Source organism: Pezoporus flaviventris, unplaced genomic scaffold (assembly GCF_033815535.1).
Source record: "Pezoporus flaviventris isolate CSIRO_AGI_PZ_B2104156 unplaced genomic scaffold, CSIRO_AGI_Pfla_v1 ptg000007l, whole genome shotgun sequence".
Lineage (NCBI taxonomy): Eukaryota > Metazoa > Chordata > Aves > Psittaciformes > Psittacidae > Pezoporus > Pezoporus flaviventris.
In genome coordinates this window covers 62098498-62117800 of record NW_026892555.1, presented here as the reverse complement: position 1 = coordinate 62117800, position 19303 = coordinate 62098498, and the positions used below count along the sequence as shown (strand labels likewise).

Below are 19303 nucleotides of genomic sequence, written 5' to 3'. Positions count from 1 at the left end.
GGCATTTGCAAGCATGAGGAGGAGACAGAAGATTAGAAGGAGGCATTGCTAGAATCCAAGGCGAGACTGGCAAAGCAAACTGATGAAAGCAGAACGGAAGAATGAAAAGAGAATGGGCGTCTGCAGAAGGTACTAAAATGTTCTCATTTTATTGTATTTGCACAGATTTTTGATGAATACATTTTGGACAAAGGACCAGTACAGCTTTTTTAAGTGGATGTCTGCAAAATTCTAAGAGTGGAAGTTACTGTGGTGGTTTTTTGTATCCACCACTGAAATCTTTCCTGATAATCTGGAGGTACTTTGTTCTGCCTTTGCTGTGGCCTTTTATAGGCATTCCCAGGCCTATGATGTGACCACTACTGCAAGGACAGAAATTACTTCTAATAAGAGGTGCAAAGCATCTGCAGTGCTTCGTTAGTGCTTCCAAAATCTCAGTGTGTGTGGTTTTGTTTAAAGAAGTCAATGGATTAATATTCAAGTCCTAACTATAGACAATGAATTGACCAAACCGTAAATAATTGTGGTGTGTATTGTTGGCCTGATCACTAATACTGAAAGTAGGTTTCAGCTTTGTTCTTCAAAAAGTAGACTTTCACACACCACTAATAATATACAAAATTTTTAAAGTTCCCATATCCTTTTAATCTGGCAAATTCATTGAGTTGGGATGGCACCTTGTTGATAACCTTGCAGTTATGGAGAGGGGTTTTCAGAATTGTGGTATTAATGTTTAGTAAAAAGTGAGGCTTCTGAGCCTGGAATGCTGGATGATTCAGCAACGCGAATCTTAAGACTTGATTAGTTTCTTTTGTGTGCTAGGTCTTCCTGCTGTGTGTGAATTAAAGATTACAGTGAATTAGGAGATTACTAGTGTGTATCCTCTGCTTTATGTGCTGACTGTGCTGCTTTTTTCATCAGACCCATTTCAGGTGTGGAAAAATGGAAACCTTCACAACTTGCATGTGGTGATATCAAGGTGTGTGGTATTTTCTTTGAGTGGAAGTGGTGCTGCTGAAGAGAAATGGTAGAGCTTCTGTTTCTGCTGAGAAAGGACAAAATGAAGCTGGAGAGAAAAGTGAAGATGGCTTGAGACACCAAGATGGAAGACAAAGCACAGTGAATAAATATGTATATGGCATGACCCATGCATCGGATAGAAATGAAAAATACCTTTCACTTTCTGTACTGTTTCTTTGCTGCAGCTGTCAGTGCACACAAAAAAGGAGGCCAGTAACCCGTCTGAGACTCTGAGCCATAAAAACTTCCTGATTTCCAATGACTTTTCCTATTTTAAGCAGCAGAAAGTTGTTTCCTTATTTTCTATTTCACACTTTTACACTTCCTTGACTTCCATTTGCTGAATTCCTGTTGTCCTCTTACTATCAAATGGCAAATACGTTACACAGTTGTTTTGTGGTTTTTTTTTTTCTTGTTCCTGCTTTATAAAAACATTGTCATTTTAAAGAGAAATGACAGTTTAAGGGGTACACAAATACCTTGGCAGCTCCCCTCGTTAGTATTTCATGCCATATGAAGTTAATATGTTTTGGAGTGTTTCTGAGAGCTGCCTTACCATTAACAAATAACAGATGTGGGACAAAAAGATTAACATATTATTTGGCATCAAACCCTCCCAGTTCCAGTGAATCTGTATTGCTAAGGATATTGCACTGATTGCATAATGAAGTTTACAGTAATACTTTCTTAGTGTTGAACAGATTTTATTTATCCCTGTGATTGTTCTTCTTTCTTATGTCCAATCTAAACTTCCCCTGTTTAAGTTTTAACCCGTTACCCCTTGTCCTGTCACTACAGTCCCTAATGAAGAGTCCCTCCCCAGCATCCTTGCAGGCCCCCTTCAGATACTGGAAGGCTGCTATGAGGTCTCCACGCAGCCTTCTCTTCTCCAGGCTGAACAGCCCCAACTTCCTCAGCCTGTCTTCATACGGGAGGTGCTCCAGTCCCCTGATCATCCTTGTGGCTCTTCTCTGGAATTGTTCCAACAGTTCCATGTCCTTTTTATGTTGAGGACACCAGAACTGCACACAGTAATCCAAGCGAGGTCTCAAGTGATGCTTTAGAATTCACTGTGGTTGTAACTGGAAGATGGGGTTTGTCTGCTCTTTCTTTAGATGACTAGGTTCAATGTACCGATTTTATGTATATTAGAAAGTTAGAATTATGATGGGTATTCATTGCTGTGAGTTAGAAAGCAAAATAATCATGGAAAATATCAAAAATCATAATGGAAAATAATGTCAGAAATCATCAGTTGAAATCATTTTTGCTTTTTTTTTGTTTTTTAACATCTCTGTATTGTTTAAAATTAAAAATAGTTATTCAGAGTTTTTATTTTCTTTGAAGAATCTTCATTTTAAAATTGCCTGACTTATCCAGGAGTAGGATTCGGTGATTTGTTCTGATAATCCCTTTTGAAACACAAATTAAGTGCTGGGGGGAAGTCCTTGTTTTTCTTGCTTTCTGGGAGATGTTGTTTTGATTTAAACTATATCTCCTCATGTTTTTATAACTCTTACGTAACTTCATATCAGATAATTTTAATACTTTTCCAGCTAGTTTCTCTCCAGAGCATTATAATTAAACATATAAACCAAGTTATATTTTTCCTATTAATATGAAACCCAGTATGTTTATTATAGCTGGAGGTAGTTATTAGCTGTAATAAACCTCATGCATTTCACAGTACTTTGTAGTCAGTTTCATTATTTTGCTTCAAAGAGCTTAAAGCTTTTTCATTTTGTTGTGCCTGAGTACAGTGAATTTGATCTGTTGGTGGAAGGTGATGCAATAATGCAAATTGTGTTTCTCCACTTTATAGGCTTTACATAAAAAGCGGGGAAAGAAATAATGAAATCTAAGGAGTTATTACAGAAGTACACAAACTTGCAGGGAGATTCGGGAGCAGGTTTGTTGTAGGTGGTTTGAACTCCCTTTTGTCCTGACTGAAATACCTAGCAAGAAAGCAAGCGAATGTTTAATATATTTAAAAAGTAATTTTTGCTGTTCTTCAGAAAGCAGGAAAGTGTTGTTACTCTAATCTGTTCTTTAAAGGTATGATCTTTATCTTTTTCTTTTTTTTTTTTTTTTTTGCTTTTATTATTTAGGTCTCTGACAGGTGTAATGGACAGTGCAGAAAAAGGCCTGTCCTCGGCTGAAAACCTAAAAGGTTTTATTGAGATAATAATTCCATTACTGATTGAGTGCTGGATTGAAGCATCTCCTGCACAATCAGCTCCCATTCTTGGAAACCTCTTGGAATCAGACTCTCAGCAGCTTATGCAGCAAGTGCTTAGTATAATACATTTATTGTGGAAACTCACAAAGCGACATGATGAAACATACAAAATGGTAAGGGAGAAGTGATCCGTGGCATAATGATGACAGTTCATTTTGTTTTGATTGGAATCTAATGATTTGGTGATTGGAAACAGTGGAAATATTTCATTAAGAGAGAAAGCCTAGGTTTTGAGTGGAGTTTGAGTTTGGATTTTTGACAGGTCTCTTTAATCTAGAAAAGCATCTCTTGAACTGAGCAGTCAGTTCAGCGGGAGTCTCTGGGAATCCTTGACAGACTGCATGCAGCACAAAAGCTTTTGGAACTGAAAGTGGCATTGGAGAAGGGGAGCATTTTATCTCCCAGATAACCTCTAGAATATAAATTTGGCAAAGTGTAGAATGCTTGTTCCTTGGTTTTGTGTGTTTTATGGGTGCAAGGGGGGAAATGAACAAACCCTAAACCCTTGGAGAGGTAGGGGCTAACAGTGGTATGAGGTCAGTCATGTAATTGCTTGGTGCAACCTATGTTTTTGTGTCATGATTGGTAGTATGAGAAAACATTGAATCAAAACCTCAGGAAGGTTTTTGGAAAATGTTCTCATTGTTTTGTCTGTCTTTGATAAATAATTTTTTTAATCTGGTGCTCTTCCAGAGATTTTGCAAGTTGAGAAAGAAGCACGCTTTCTATTTTGGCTGTTGAGAGTAGTTGAAAGGAATGTCTTGACAGCTCTTTGTTTTACCTTTATATAGAACTGTAGGTCCATTCGGTATACAAAATCTGTGCATAGAGTGAGTGATAAATGTTTGTGGAAACATTCCATTAGACCAGAGTTACCCAACATACACAGTCTTAGGGGTGGATTCAGTGTGTATGAGCAAAACACGCTCTTCCCCTTTTTCCTCTTCAGCTTTTCCAGAGGGCCTCTTGGAAACAGGCAGTTGGCAAGGTAAATACCTATGGCCTACTGCCCCTAGCCTTTTTCCTTGTGGTACTGCAGAGCTGCTGCCCTTAGCCATAGGATGTCTGCGTTTTGGTCACATGGAAGGAGTGCTTGTGTCAAGCTATGAGCGGATTTATGTACACGCAATTGCATTATGACCTCAGGCTGTTCTGGGGGGGGAAATTATCAGATTCCCATGCAATCTTTTTTCTGGCATGTTGTGTTTTCTGTAAGATAAACAGTTTTGCTTTTTCCTCTATAGTCACCTTTTTATATATAATGAATTCAAATGCCTGAGTTTGAAAATGGAAGCTTTGTGCCCTTAGGGTTACAGGACATAGTGGTTATTACAGACACCTTGGAAAACCATTCTGAATATGCTTAGTGGGAACCTGCTATTCTTTGAGATGGTTTAATGGTCATCCTCTGTACTTAATACTTGAATATCAAAAAGATGATTCTGCCTGACCAATGTGATAGCAATTCAGGACCTTTTTTGTGATGAGCTCTGTGGGACAATTTGTGTAATGGAAACTGTGAGTTTCTGCTAACCCACAAAGTAAAAGTATTTTCAAATGTTGAAAATAGTCCCTTTTTGTATGAGGATGGCCTTTCTACTGGAAAACATTTTGTCAGTGGGCTTTGAACAGCAAGTACACTAATGATGGGGAAAGGTGAAGGCAGTGTCAGAATGCATCTTAATGGAAACTTCAGGACAGTCACTAAAGTAAATCAAGAAATTTCCTTTGATGTTAAGTACCCTGAAAAAATCAATATAAAAGCACCTTCAATTCACATCTGTAACTGGCTCGGTTTAATATTACATATATCCATATTAGTACGTGCCAAGAAAATACACTGGTCCGGTGTGGATTAAATGTTATTGCTCAACTTTGACTTACAATTTTACTCCCTTGTTTTATGAACCTGGAGGTCTGTGCACAGGACTTTACATTTACGTCTAAAAGCAAATATATATATGAACACTTCAAACAGAAGATAAAGTTCCTGTTTTTCTTTGATTCCAGTAATGGATTTTGGAAGATGATTGCATCAGTGTGTTTCACTTGCCACCATGTTTTCTGACTCGTCTGCTTTCCTTGACAGGATTTATGGCTCCGAATGAATTACCTTGTTGATTTCAAACACCACTTCATGCGTCATTTTCCTTACTCTTTACAAGAAACAGCAAAGCACAAGAAGAAAGACTCATGCAAAGGGTAAAAATAAAGATTTGGTTGTTTTTTGTTAAGGTGTTGTATAGGAAGTCATCTGAATAGCCTGTGATAGAAATAAAAATGCTGTCCTAGAGAAATGAAAGTATTTTATTGACTGCTTGATCTGGAATTTGCATATTGCTAAAATGGCGATTTGTGTTAGTCTGTCTAGTTTCACATTTCTGCATGTTTTCTTCAGCTGACTGGTGAAATACGTCAAAACATAGGTAAAACTTTGCCCCCTCTCGCCCCCATTACTCTGTTCTAGTTGTATTACAGGGCTGGATAAATACAGCTAGGAGGGAGGATGGGGCACATTGTGCTTATCCTTTGTGGCAAGCCAGTACTGAAGCAGGAAAAGCTAAACACTCGCATGTTTCTTCACTATTAAGCTGACAGAATGTGGGCAGTAATTTTGTTCTGGTACAGGCCAGTAGCAGGTTGTCCGCCTTTCTCACCTCCTGGGTGTGAGACTGTAAAGTCTGTTCTGGAGCTATGCTGTGCCATTGCAGCCGATGTAGAACACTGGTGTTTGTACAAGGGATATCAACTTCTGTCTGTCTGTGTTTCACATATTTGCAAACTGTGCCGCTGTAGATTGAGCTGTAGTGGTAGAACCACCTCTTTTTCTATACTGTGGGTCTACCATGGTGCAAGTATACTTGAGGATGAAATACCACCTGATGCTTTTACTGTTGCATTTTCCCTTCCTGGAAGGGCAGATAGGTCAGAAATACAGTAGCTCCTTAAATGCTTTCATTTCAGCCAAGTCTTACCCATTAAATTTATAAGCCAGAATGTGTTTTGCTTTTCCAGGTTTTGACCTGAACACCCTTTCTTGAAAATACCAGAACTGGTAGTTAGACAAGGCAAATGCAACCATCTTTCTTGTTTTACAGATGATATCCTGACTACCTGTACTTCTGTTGATCCTTCTTCATTCTACTACTAAGTTTTGTCCCATTTTTGCACTTCAAAACTATGTTGTTGGATAAATGCAGGAAAAATAATTTGTGAATTTGTGATTTTTTTTTTTTTTTGTTGTTGTTGTCTTGACTCTTATTTCAAGACTTTTAGAAACTTAGTTTCATGCCATGAAAATGTTGCTTTTGTTTTCCTTGCTTATCAATATAAGGTTAAAGGCCTGCACTTGGAAACCTTGCATGGTGTTTTGGGGCTTCCTTAGTGGCAGAACAAAAAATTTCAAGCACTCAGTTGTCAAATGTGAAGACTTTAAAACTTTAACAGGATTTTTTTTAATACCTAGTATAATTTCTGCCAAAGTAGCATATAGTAAAAAGCACAAATATTTTTTCTGAAATCTCACTTTTCTCCCTCTCTTCTCTGTTAGAAACAAGTATTGTGTGACATCCTCAAACAGCGTAGACCATCTTTTACTGAACTTAACTTTGTGTGACATAATGGTTTCACTAGCAAGCACTTCAACACTTCAGATGGATTCTGGTTGGCTGAACATGATAAGGAAATTTGTGACAGATACTCTTCAGGATGGTAGCAAGCTGACTAGCAAGCAGGTGAACAGATTGCTTGGTGTGACTTGGAGACTAATGCAAATACAGCAAAACAAAGGTAAGATATGAGTAGTTTCTGAGAAGCAAAATTATGCACTGACAAAGAGCTTGATTTATTGCATTTTCAGGTCACGCCATCTTACATCCTCAGTTGTTACATCGTAATGTATTTTGTCTATAGGTGTAAATTGAATTTCTTGGTCATACCCTGCGTGTAGCATTGAAAACTGCTTGATTTTTAGGAATGCTGTTAGATTTGTACTGTCGATATACACAGTGTTAATATATCTGTGGAACTGTTTTCTAGTTTTACTACTTAATATGTTATAAATGGGAAGATTAGTTTTCTGCATTGAAGAAAATAGTTATTATGATGTAGAGGTGCATGATACTTGAATATTTCAATCCTTATTTAAAATCATTAATATAGCTGGTAGGCTCCCTTTGAGTACTGTCAGATGACCATTCTAGTTCTCTGATTACATGGAATGGCAAGATAGTTCTGATGGAAGCTGCTGTATGATATTTTCCAAGCTGTTCTATTTGAATCCTTTTCCAAGAGAAAACACATTTCCAGTTGTGACTTGCAGGACCAGTGCAGTGTGTTGGTTATGTTGCAGGTAAGACCTTGGTTGACATGTTTGTTAAGTGATGGATGTAGGACTTTAAGAAAGGAATTTTTCAGTAGATCTAAAGGTGCCAGGGGTCTGTTGTGTCTTAGCAGTGTGGTAGAAGTGGATTCCACAGCCACATAGCCAAGTAGAGTTTATAGAAAATGCATTGCGTTTTAGCAGCAGGTTTCACTGTTGGTGTTGTAAGATGAAAAGTTGTCAAAAGTTCCTCGAATATACTTTGGCAGTTAGCTGTGTCTCCTTCCAAATCGATTTTAACTGGGAATATGTCTGTTCCTTGCGGCAAAGGCAGCCAATGGTGTCCTGGGATGCATTGGTTGGAGTGTTGTCAGCAGGTTGAGGGAGGTGATCCTTCCCCTCTGTTCTGCACTGGTGAGGCATCACCTGGAGTACTGTGTCCAGTTTTGGTCTCCCCAGTACAAGAGAGGTGTGGACATACTGGAGAGAGTCCAGTCAAGGGCCATGATGATGATGAAGGCACTGGAGCATCTGTCCTGTGAGGAGAGGCTCAGTGTGCTGAGACTGTCAACCTGGTGAAGCGAAGGCTCAAGGGGGCTTCTTATCAATTTATATAAATACCTTAAGGAATGGTGTAAAGAAAAGGGAGCCAGGCTTTTTTTGGTGATGCCCAGTGACAGCACAAGAGGCAATGAGCAGAAACTGAAACACAGTTTCTGCTTATGTTTGGAAATGGTGTCCAAATATCAGGAGCACCGTTTCCACTGTTTAGCATGACAGAGCACTGGCACAGGTTGCCCAGGGGGGTTGTAGAATCTCCATTGTTGAAGATAATCAGAAACTGTCTGAACATGGTCCTGACAGCCAAATCTAGCTGATCCTGCTTCAGCAGGGGTGTTGGACCGGATGACCTCCAGAGATCCCTTCCCACCTCAACCATTACTGTGGAAGAAAAGCTTCCTTCCTTGACGCTTTTTTATAGTGCGGTAGGAATTCTGAACTGAATTGTGTTAAATGATACTACAAAAGATGCTACATACTAAAAATATAACTTCAATTTGTTTAAAACCTACCTGACATTGAGATTAAAGGCCTGAGAGGTTATGTCTTCTTCAGGGGACAATACAAAAGAAAAAATGAACCATTACAATAGATCTCCCTGGCACTTGTTTTATAACATTTAGTACTTCCCATGGAGTTAAATGTTGATAGTTGTAGAGATACAAATTATAACTCGTCTGTGTGTTTGTATAAAACAAGGAGATTAAGTAGCACTACTTCAGATTTTTATGTTGTTTGGTTTTTTTTTCCTAGTGGCAACAGAGCCCTTGATCAAAGCAGTATATACACTCTACCAGCAGAGGAATCTCCTCTTTCCAGTTCGTACGTTGCTTCTAAAGTTTTTCAGCAGAGTTTACCAAAAAGAAGATTTGAGGACTCAAAGAATCAGGTAAAAAACATTTTCTTATTCTTTCATTTCAATATAGTATCTTTATTTCAGAAGATAGAATACTGAATTTTGATGTAGATGTTATGAAACTTCATTCTGAATCTGTTTTGGAACTGTCACTGAAATTTGAAAGTTTAGGTTCACTGTGAGATGAAGATGTGTATTACCTTATTATTAATGTAAATACCAAATAGATCTTAATAGTTTAAAATTTAACTTATAATAAACTGCTGCAAGCTCGTTGTTACTGGCTGTGTGGTAGTCAGTAGATGTGTCAAGATTGTATAGCTGTAGCCATAGAGCATTTCCTTTACTTCAGCCCAAGTTATGGACATTTAGCTTAGTGCATTTGGTAGTTCTGGTAGTGTCTCTCTAGACTTTTGTACTTTCTTTAAGAAAAGTATTCTTTTGTTGTTTTGGATACATGGTTCTAAAAAGACTAGGTTTAAGAAAATATTCTTCTCCTTTTGGGTTACTGTCTGTATTGCTTACTCTCTATATTGCTGTTACCTTACAATAAAAAAAGTGTAATTTGTCCAGATGGTTTCCCAGTCTCAACTCTTCCAGGCAGTATTTTTCAGCTAAATCATTGGTTCCACCTATGTAAAATCCTTAAACAGACACCAGGCTGCATCAAGCCTACCTCACTTGGAAACTGCAGAAAGATGTGAGATCATACCCATGATACCTGTTTCTGCTACTAGATAAAACCTTCAAGCCTCAGGGCCCCTAGAAGTACTGGTATCTACCAGCATTCTCTTCTGCAACTCATTCGCTTTTTTAAATCTTATGTTGTGGTAATGCCAGAGTACATGTAATTAGATCTACAGCCTGAAATATCTAACACTACTCTATGAACATTGTACAACTATAGGGAATTTGAAAGACAGGAAGGCGTCTTGGGAATATCCCATTTTCCTCCTCTTCACACCCACAGTGAAACAGAGATCTTTGTCATACTAATTTCCCTGAGGTTACATAGCCACTGTTGTCTGCACTTAACTGTAAGTCTTGAGCATCTAGTTTCATGTCATCATCTAACTAACTAGAAAGCTTTAACTTTCTATCTTGAGATAGAAATCACAAATAGCAATAGTTTTCTTGTTGTTTCTCTGGGTATTCTACCTGGAATTGTGTCATTTTTAGTAACAGAAGAATTCAATCACACAAATTCTTTGCCAAAAGGATAATTGCACTTATGTCCAACAAGACGTTTTAAGACAACATACTCTACTGATCCATTTCTTTTAGCAACAAGTGGGTTTGGTTTTGATTGTTTCTTTTATCAAGATGTGAACTACACAGTAGATCCTGACGTTTGTGTTGTTCTGTTCAGCTTGATGTCATAGCCCCTTCAGCCCTCCCGTGACTGCTCTCCTCATTTCATGTTTATTTTTTCCTCAGAAGCTTGTCAAGAGCAGTTTAAGAGGAACAGAATTCAGGTTGGAATGTTTTCCAGGGACTTCTAGGTGGAGCTGTTTATCTTTTAGGTGTATCTGATTCAGATGCTGGGTAGGAGGTTTTGGCCTGTTATTGTCCTGTGAAAGAAAACTCAACTGATTTATTACAAGATTCAGAATTAATATTTGGGTCTTGATGTTAATTATCTTCACCTCTAATCACTACACACACATACATGGTCACTGCATGAATGTATGCATACTCTGTGTGTGTGTGTGTGTGTGTGTGGTGTATCTGACACCCCTGATCACTACACACACGCCTACATATACACTGGTAGAGACTTAGAAAGGTATCACAGCCTGCTTTCAGCACCGACCTATGTCAGATGCTATAGAAAGAAGGGAAGAATTCCTTTTGCTGAGTACTCTAATCTTCCAACAATTTGAAGCCTGTACTTCCTCACTGTGCAGAGCTTCTTTGTGTTTATCACGCAGCGGATGTCTTTTTCATGAGCTTTTCTGGTTATTCCTTAGACTGGTCTAAATCAAGAGCAACTGCAGCATCCTCTGTCAAGGAGCAATAAATCTCAGGTGTCTGAAGACAGCTTCATTTGATACTGGCACCCTGTTGTGTGGGAAGAGAAAGCAAGCATTTTATTTCTATCAAATTACTATTTGCATATCAAGTGATTTAGGACCTCTGAGTCCACCTCCAAGTCGCCCACTTCAGTTCTCTCTTGTCCAGGCTTTTTCTACTGCTCAGCACAATTAATCTCTCTGTGCAAGGCCCTTCCCTCTCACATCATGGATATTTAGTTTCCTTTAAAAAGTTTTTGGTGAGAGATTTTATTGGGTCTTTTGAAAATGAAATCATTTTTATCATTATGCTACTGTCGTTGACACCTTCAAAGACCTCCTTTGAACTTCATTTACAGTAAGCAGCTTCATTCATATAATCATCCCTTTTGTATAAGCTGGTGAAATGCTTCTTATTTATAAATAATACTTGCCTTGAGAAGCCTGGGTGTCATAGATACTGTGGCCCATGAAAGGTAAGATTGGTCTTGAAGATTGTTTCAGTTTAAGCTAGAAAGGGTAAATAAAAGCAGACCTGTAGTGGAGGTTGTCAAGTTTTAAAGCTCAGCATCAAAGATGTTTAAAGGAAAGAAAAAAAGCTAATTACATGAAGGTTCCTCAAGTATGAACCATGCCAGTTGATTGGAATGGGGAAAGGAGGTCTGGAGGATCAGGTCATAAATACAAATGAAAATTTGTCTTAGGCAAGGGAGGAGCTCATCCAAGTTTTTTTTTTCTGTTTCCTAACCAGCTTTTAGGGGGTGTTCATGGTAAACAGTGCTTGCAGAGGATGGGAAAAAAGGAATTGATAAGCAAACTTGTTTCATTCCTGGTTTTCTGACAAGCAGATTAGGGATAGCAATTCCTAAATGTCAAGCTGAATTTTTTGTAGGATATGAAAATAGCCAAAGCTTCTTAACCGTCACACTATAGGATAATGAAAGAAGTGGATCTGAAATTAGGATGAATTCAGGATGTCCTTTGATATTGAAAAGACAAGATATTATTTATAAAGATTACTATAATTTGTGTCAAACACAAGGGGTGGTCAGAGTCCTCAGATGTGGAAGCAACAGTGCTGTAAACAAAACTGAGTTGAATGCTGTCAAATGCATGCAAAAGAGGAGGATTAGGTAAATCTTATTCCAGAACCTGGGGAGAAATGGTGTGTGAAAATGCAGATAGTAAGGACTTTGACTATTACCTTTAAAGACAGATAATGCAGGTCATGAATTTGGTATGAAAGGCGGCATCTCACTTAAAGAATACGAGTGTGTGCAATGGGATATAGCACATAAGAGGGAACAGTGGGAGTGGTGTAACTGGAGAAAGGCTACTTAACTGCAGTTCCTCAGAGTTCCCACTAAGCTAAACTTCATATTATCAAGAATGACTGGCACACAAAGCAAAAAGCATTACCTGAAAATAAATTGGAAGAAATGGATCACCTGAGGGGATGGTGGAAGACATGTATTTGTACAAAACAAAAATTGGTGCACTTAGAAACGAACAGGACCTTTTTTTGAATGTAAAATTCAGGCAGGCAGTTGCAAACAATCCTGTGATTGATATTTCTACTTGTACATGCCTGCCTGTGAACTAAGGTTGGGAGTTAAAAAAAAGGCAATGTAACTTTTAAGATACTAAGCTGTAGCAGGAGATACATGGAAGTATTGTAATCTTTGAATGAGATCATTTGATACTTCATTAAGTTGTAGTTACTCATGCCCAAGAAAGACCAAATTGTAAGAGCTGCAGGGGCAACCTAAGCTATGGTTTTCTCTCAGTCATGTTTGAATCGGTTAAAACACCTCAGTTGTGCTTGCTTGAGGCTCTAGGTAGTGTCAATAGTGAGCTAGATGTTGCAGCAGAAACAAGCAAGATCTTAAGTAAAAAAACTCTTAAATTTAGCAAGTGAAGAAATCTGCTCAGCTGAATGTAGTCAAATCCTTGGGCCAGGTAGATACGCAGGGATATACCTGAGGTGGTGGAGAAAGTTGTCTCGTGAAAGTGAGGCCGTTGTTTGTCATCCCTGAAAAAACATGGTGGCTGCAGGAGGTCCTGCATGACTGGGAAAATCATAGAATACAATAGTTTGGGTTGGAAGCGACCTTCAAAGGGGATATAGTCTGACCCCCTTGCAATGAGCAGGGACATGATAATGAAAAAAGACTGCTGTTAACCCAGTTTGAAGGGAATCTGGGGAATTTCAGGCTGATAAGCCTCACCTGGTCCCTGGGAAGATCATGCAGCCCATTGCTTGGAATTAATATGTGGACATGTAAAGGACCTGTGGGTAATCAGGGACAAACTAGCATGTATATAAAAGCAAATCATGCTTTACCATCGTGATAGCCCTCTTTGACAAATGACAGACGGCTGCGTGGACAAGGGAGAGTGTCTGACACTACACTTCAGTAATAAGCTTTGTGCCGTGACCCAGTTGCAGTTTTCATTCTGCTTTAAGAGTGTCTGAATTGAGAAGCAAGACATCAGCAAAGGTAGAACTGAATCTGAAAGTCTAGTGAAAGCAAACTAGCTTAATTGGGGGGTTAAGCAGTATTGAGGACGTAGTAGTGTCATAGCTTTTTAGCCTGACTCATAACTCCTGAAATATAAACTGATAAAACTAATTATAAATGGGAATGTTGCTTTGCCAGCATACAGTGATTTCAGGCAAACAGTTTCTGAAAGAGTTGAAAATACGCAGTGCGAAAACCTATGGATCAAATAAATATTTCTGATGTAGAAGTCGTAGCACACCAGTGTGCTCAGATTTTCCGGTGAAATACTCTTGGCAAATCAGAGTATTGCAATTTATTGTAATTGAATTGTATCTGATACTAAAGCCAAGTTAGTCAAGACTGGAAGGAGTAAGTTTCGGGGGGCTTTGTTGTTTTGTTTGTGTGTCCACCACCCTACTACCCCCACCCCCCAACTAATTTTCCTTCTCTTTTTAGAAGTCGAAGTAAAGTTTTGTCTCGTTGGTTGGCTGGCTTACCTCAGCAACTCGCTCTGCTTGGCTTGAGAAACCCTGAGCTTTCGAATCAGCTGATTGATATCATTCATTCTGCTGCTTCTCGTTCAAACAAGGAATTACTACAAAGTTTACAAGCCACTGCTGCTCAAATATATGGTAAACTTTTATGCTGCAGCATGATGAGTGTTGTCTGTTGCTTGGCAGGGAAGTTGCACTAGGTGGAAAATACTGGTGTTTCTCTCCTAGGTGAATGTAAAGTCTGTGCATGTGGGGCAGGGGTGGAGATTGGGTCAGTCCCTTATAATAAAGGTTAATCTTAAATCACAGAATGTTTTGGGTTGGAAAGGACCTTAAGATCATCCAGTTCCAACCCCCCTGCCATGGGCAGGAACACCTTCCACTAGACCAGGTTGCTCCAAGCCCCATCCAACCTGGCTTTGAACATTGCCAGGGATGGGGCAGCCACAGCTTCTCTGGGCAACCTGTGCCAGTGCCTCACCACCATTATAGTGAAGAATTTCTTTCTTATATCCAACTTAAATCTCCCTTGTTAATTGGTTATATATATGCAGGTTAATAAAGGATAAAACTATGTGTGTCATTTCGTAAATGCTGGAAAAAATCTTCAGTTCAGGTTAGTGGGACTTCAATCTGATAGACTAAGAAGCTTCAGGTTTTGTGAAAGCTGCTTTTGGCAGTATTGATTCTCCTTGGGTTTTTCTTTTTTATCCCATTTCATCATCCCTTCCCCCCCCCAGTGTTATATTCTCCTCCCTTCAGCAAGCGCTGTAGGTTCTTAACTAAACAAGAATAGCTAGAAACGAAGAGGGATGGTGGTGGTGCATTGCGTGAGGCGCTGATGCTGTGGAAGTGTTGGGAATGGCAGCAGTTTGTGTTTAGCTTTTGACTGTGTGTGTGCCGGCAGATCCGCTGGAGGGCACGCTGGTGCTGCTGCCGGCCGAGGCGCAGCGGCGGCTGGTGCAGCTCGTGTACTTCCTGCCCTGCCTGCCCGCCAGCCTGCTCGCCGGCCTCAGCCGCTGCTGTATCATGGGCAGGATGTCCTCCGAACTGGCCGCCACGCTCATCGGGATCCTGCGCATGAGGTACGGCGACGCGCTGCAGTTTGCGCTGCAAAATAACCCAACCAGTACCCCCTCCCTGTCCCGTTAATAAAATCGGATCAGTTAAATGGAAGGCTGCATTGTGTTGAGCACTCTCTACCCACTGGGCATCTCTGGTGGGTTTTCTGCTGCCCCAGACTGCAGCTTTTTCTTGTAAATACTTTGATGTGACACTGTTGATAGTGGAAACTAACCAGCCCAAATGTATTCTCATGTTCTGCTTGCTTTCAGATTTTTAAAACTTGCTTTCCTTCTAATTCATAGAATCACAGAATAGTTTGAGTTGGAAAGGACCTTAAGATCATCCAGTTCCAACACCCCTGCTATGGGCAGGGACACCTCCCACTAAGCCAGGTTGTGCAAGGCCCTTGTCCAACCCTAATTACTGCACTTAAACAGCCATATCATAGTTGCTAGGCAAGTGTCTTCTTAGGAATTACTCACACTCATGTTGGTTTTGTCCTAGCTTGAAAGGCCAGTAAGTTTTCATCTGAATTCAGGGAGAGAGGTCACTGTTCACTGAAATGCTGTGATTTCACAAGAGTGCTTTGCTTTGCTGCTTCTGGAAGAAGTATACATGATTTTTTCCATTGCTTGATATTGTTGAATCTTGGATAAATAAGTAGGAGTTAATCTTATATGGATTATGCTTAAATTGATTTTTTTAAGGTTTTCTGGAACTGATTTTTTTTATTTAAATATGATACAACACAGTGCACTGTCAAATACAGACCTGTATTTGCTGTATATATCATGTATACAGACATATTGGCTGTATAATGTCTGAGTAAGATGATTAACATATGAAGTGATGGTGACGGAAATTCATAATATCCCATATGTAATGCAATGCCACTATAAAAATAAAATTCTAGGTTTGGGAAGGTGGATCTCAAATTTTATTTTTAAGAAAGAAAAGTTTTCTGCCATATACTGGAAATTCAGCGGCAAACTATACCCAAGTCAGAGACAGTCATTGTGAGAACTGAAGTCAGTAAGAAGCACACAGGAACTTATTTTGTTGTTAGATCTTAGCAAATTTTCAGTGTGGGAGGTTTTTATAGTAATAGCATAACTGTTTTCTAAAGATTGTGAGAAAGCTGCAGGTGGGTTGTAGGCATTTGATCTTTCTGGCAGAAGATACAAGAGGCAGCTGGAGAGCAGTGTTCCTAAGAAAAGTGTGTTACATCCTGACAACAGAGGAGGAGCAGTAACTTCTTATTTTTCAGAGGTGCAAAGAAAGTATTTTAATTTATGGCATTTGGAACAGATTTTAAACTAAATTGGATTAAAAGATTGTGGATTATCTACCCAGGAAGTCAACCTAAAATAACTAGATGAAGAAAAAGTGCTAATGCAGTTATACTAGTGCAGTTTCTTGTGTTGCTAAGCCCTAACAATCTTTTTTTTTTTCTGGGAGACTGCAAGTTGTGGTGAAACTTGGAAAAGGGATGTTTCTCTTGATTAGGTGTTGTTTTTCTTTGATAACACTGTACCACCTCATTGAGAGGGATCAGTGTTAAACACAGGAATTTGATCAGTCTTCTTTAGAAACACATCTGAAAATATTGCAAATCCCTGGCAAGATTAAAATGAGTCTTTTACAGGCAAAGTGAATGCAACAGTACTGAAAAACACTTTCACCTTTATAGCAAACTTAAACTTGTAGAAGTTTTAAATGGCTTATCTATGATACTTTTTTTTTTTAGCTGTGGCTCAGTTTCTTAATACATAGGTGAAATTTGTTTTGTGAACGATTTTTTTCTTTTCCCCTTATTGGCATGACCATGGACTTTTTTAATCCTAAAACCTTTACCCTAGGGTAGCTTAAAAAATCAGAGAATTGAGATGAAGTCAGAAACGCTAGTAGCTGCTGAGGGGGATGTCCAGAAAAAAGTTGCTTTGGCAACTTAAGCATGCATAGTTAGGGAAATAAGTAAAAAGATTAATTTCTCAAGAATAATAGAATCTGATACATCTTTTTCCTTGGAAAAGAAATTGTACAGTTAAGGAGACATTAGTAGGTTTTCTAAATATGAACCTTAGCTCAGCTTTACGAGTTTCATAGCCTGTCATTGCACACAGGATACATGAACTAATTTTGCATCTCTTATCAGAAAAGCCAAGCTGGATTATTGTGTCCAGTTTTGTGGATAATGATGTGGGCAAACTGGATTGAGTTTAAAGGAGAGCAGACAAAAAAAATGATAGTAAATTGTGATAATGGGGGATAATTGACAAATAGGTATTGTTAAGGCAAATAAGGCTGGAAAGAAAGGGGAACCATGTGTGTAAAAGGCTGTTGAAAATGAATGGGAGAATGCAGTTTTAGCAGGATTATAAATATAGAATTATAAATACAGTTTTCCTTGATGTCAGAAAACGCTTGGTTTGCGTACTAGCAAAATTTCCTAAAGCAGAGATATGTACTGCAATAGGCTGTGTAGGAAGGGGGTATAAATATATTAAGTATGTTTATATATAATAATATATATAAATATAATATCTATATATTATATATGCAGTAATATACCTTATATTACTGTATAATATACTGGAGGTACCTAAAACCAGGTTGAACAAAAGTATATCATGAATGGAAGTAGATGGAAGAATGGAAGTAGATGGAAGAATGGAAGTAAGTCTTGGAAGAAGGGGGACTAGGTAACTTCTGGTAGTCATTTACGACTCTTCTGATGCTGAGTTAAACGTCCAAGGTTTTGAAATGAATGGTACTGTAACAAGATGTATATAATTTCACATCTTGTTTGTTCTGTGTCACAGTCTGGTTCATGGGGCACTTTCTTTAGTTTTAGATGCTGATTGTTTTGCACAGAGAAACCGATAGAAATCAGTCTGTGGGGAGACGTCATTTATGAGTCAAATCGATGTTGTCAGTAGATGGCACTGTTTTTCTTCCAATACATTCATGTTCTGTTTGGTATGGAGGGAGTTTTCATAAATTTCTTCTATGCCACCTGCTTATCTGTAATGCTTTAAATAGATTGCATTCAGTCAGGAGCATCAGAGGCTCACTGCTGTATGCGGTAGTTGTTCTCAGTATCTCTAAAAGCCTTTATTTCTGCATTATTCTTGACTGGCGGAGCATGTACGTTTTTACATGCATTTGAGAATGCACGTACATACCCATATATGCCAGGGAGAAGCTACTTTAAGCTGGGTTTGATTAGAGTGCATATGGATGATAAGACTGTTTCAATTCCAGGAGCAATCATTATAACCTCAATGAACTCGTAGCTTTTTGTGTGTGTGTAAACTGTGGAAGTAGATAGTAAATGTATCCAGATGGCTTAAACCACAGCCCTGCGATGATATCAGGTGGTAACATTAAATTGTAATTTTTGCATGTTAACTTTCAGAATTTTTTGTAGATTAGAAATGAATTTTGAAGACATTCAATGGTTTCTACTTCTTATCTTTGCAATGATCATGTGAATAGCCATGTGGTCTGCAGGAGCCCATTAAGTGAGCCATGGTGGACTCTATGCTGAGAATGAAGATGATGTTGACACTATTTTCAGATGTATAAAGGGAAGGCTTCTGAGCCTGAGAGAGGCTGTTAAATTATTAGGGTGGTTCCCACCATGGTTTGGTCTATACTCACTAAAGCTTTACCAATTAGCACAGGCCAAGGGCTGTTCTGAAAAGAAAGCTGGAATGCAGGTACCCCATTTTGGATGCTGGTATGAACATGGCCAGATTTACAATAATTGATCTCTGTGCCAGTGAACAGATGTTGCTGTTTGGGTAGCTGGGACATCTACAGCTAGTGAGTTTCAGGTGAAACTGAGGGACACAAGTTGTTGTCCTGACCTAAGTTCCCTGCTGTTCTCCTCTAATGCCTGGTATAGAGAGTATAATCCCTCTACACCCTGGTTTCTGTACTTTTAGGGCACAAGGCTACTTCAGAATGGGTTCTAAAGAACTAGCAAGGCATATGCTTATATTTTTTTCTTTTGAGTACCCTTTGGAAGACTGGCTTTGAGGCAAATCTTTTTGTCAAATATGGAAATGTATTAAATGTTGTGAACTCACCTTTTTTGTATGTGGTAGGTTGTCTTTTTTACCTTACAAAAGGGAAATCTGGTGCTTACGTGACAAAATTTGTACTGTAACAGTTGCAGAGGAGCATCACTTGTCATGCTCAGTAGTTTTGGTTGCTACTTCTTAAT

General features: G+C 38.8%; 1 protein-coding gene across 3 annotated transcripts in view; it reads left to right on the top strand.

Annotated features, from left to right (window-relative positions):
* Window positions 1-19303, top strand: part of TEX10 (testis expressed 10) — a 49767-nt gene that overhangs the window by 6840 nt on the left and 23624 nt on the right. For 2 of the 3 annotated variants that reach the window (XM_061448971.1, XM_061448972.1), the window contains exons 5-10: window positions 3129-3372; window positions 5349-5461; window positions 6810-7048; window positions 8895-9030; window positions 13970-14145; window positions 14915-15092. In XM_061448971.1, coding sequence (XP_061304955.1) covers window positions 3129-3372; window positions 5349-5461; window positions 6810-7048; window positions 8895-9030; window positions 13970-14145; window positions 14915-15092 — 1086 coding nt within the window. The remainder of the gene's footprint in view (window positions 1-3128; window positions 3373-5348; window positions 5462-6809; window positions 7049-8894; window positions 9031-13969; window positions 14146-14914; window positions 15093-19303) is intronic. The other variant, XM_061448973.1, reaches the window with a different exon arrangement.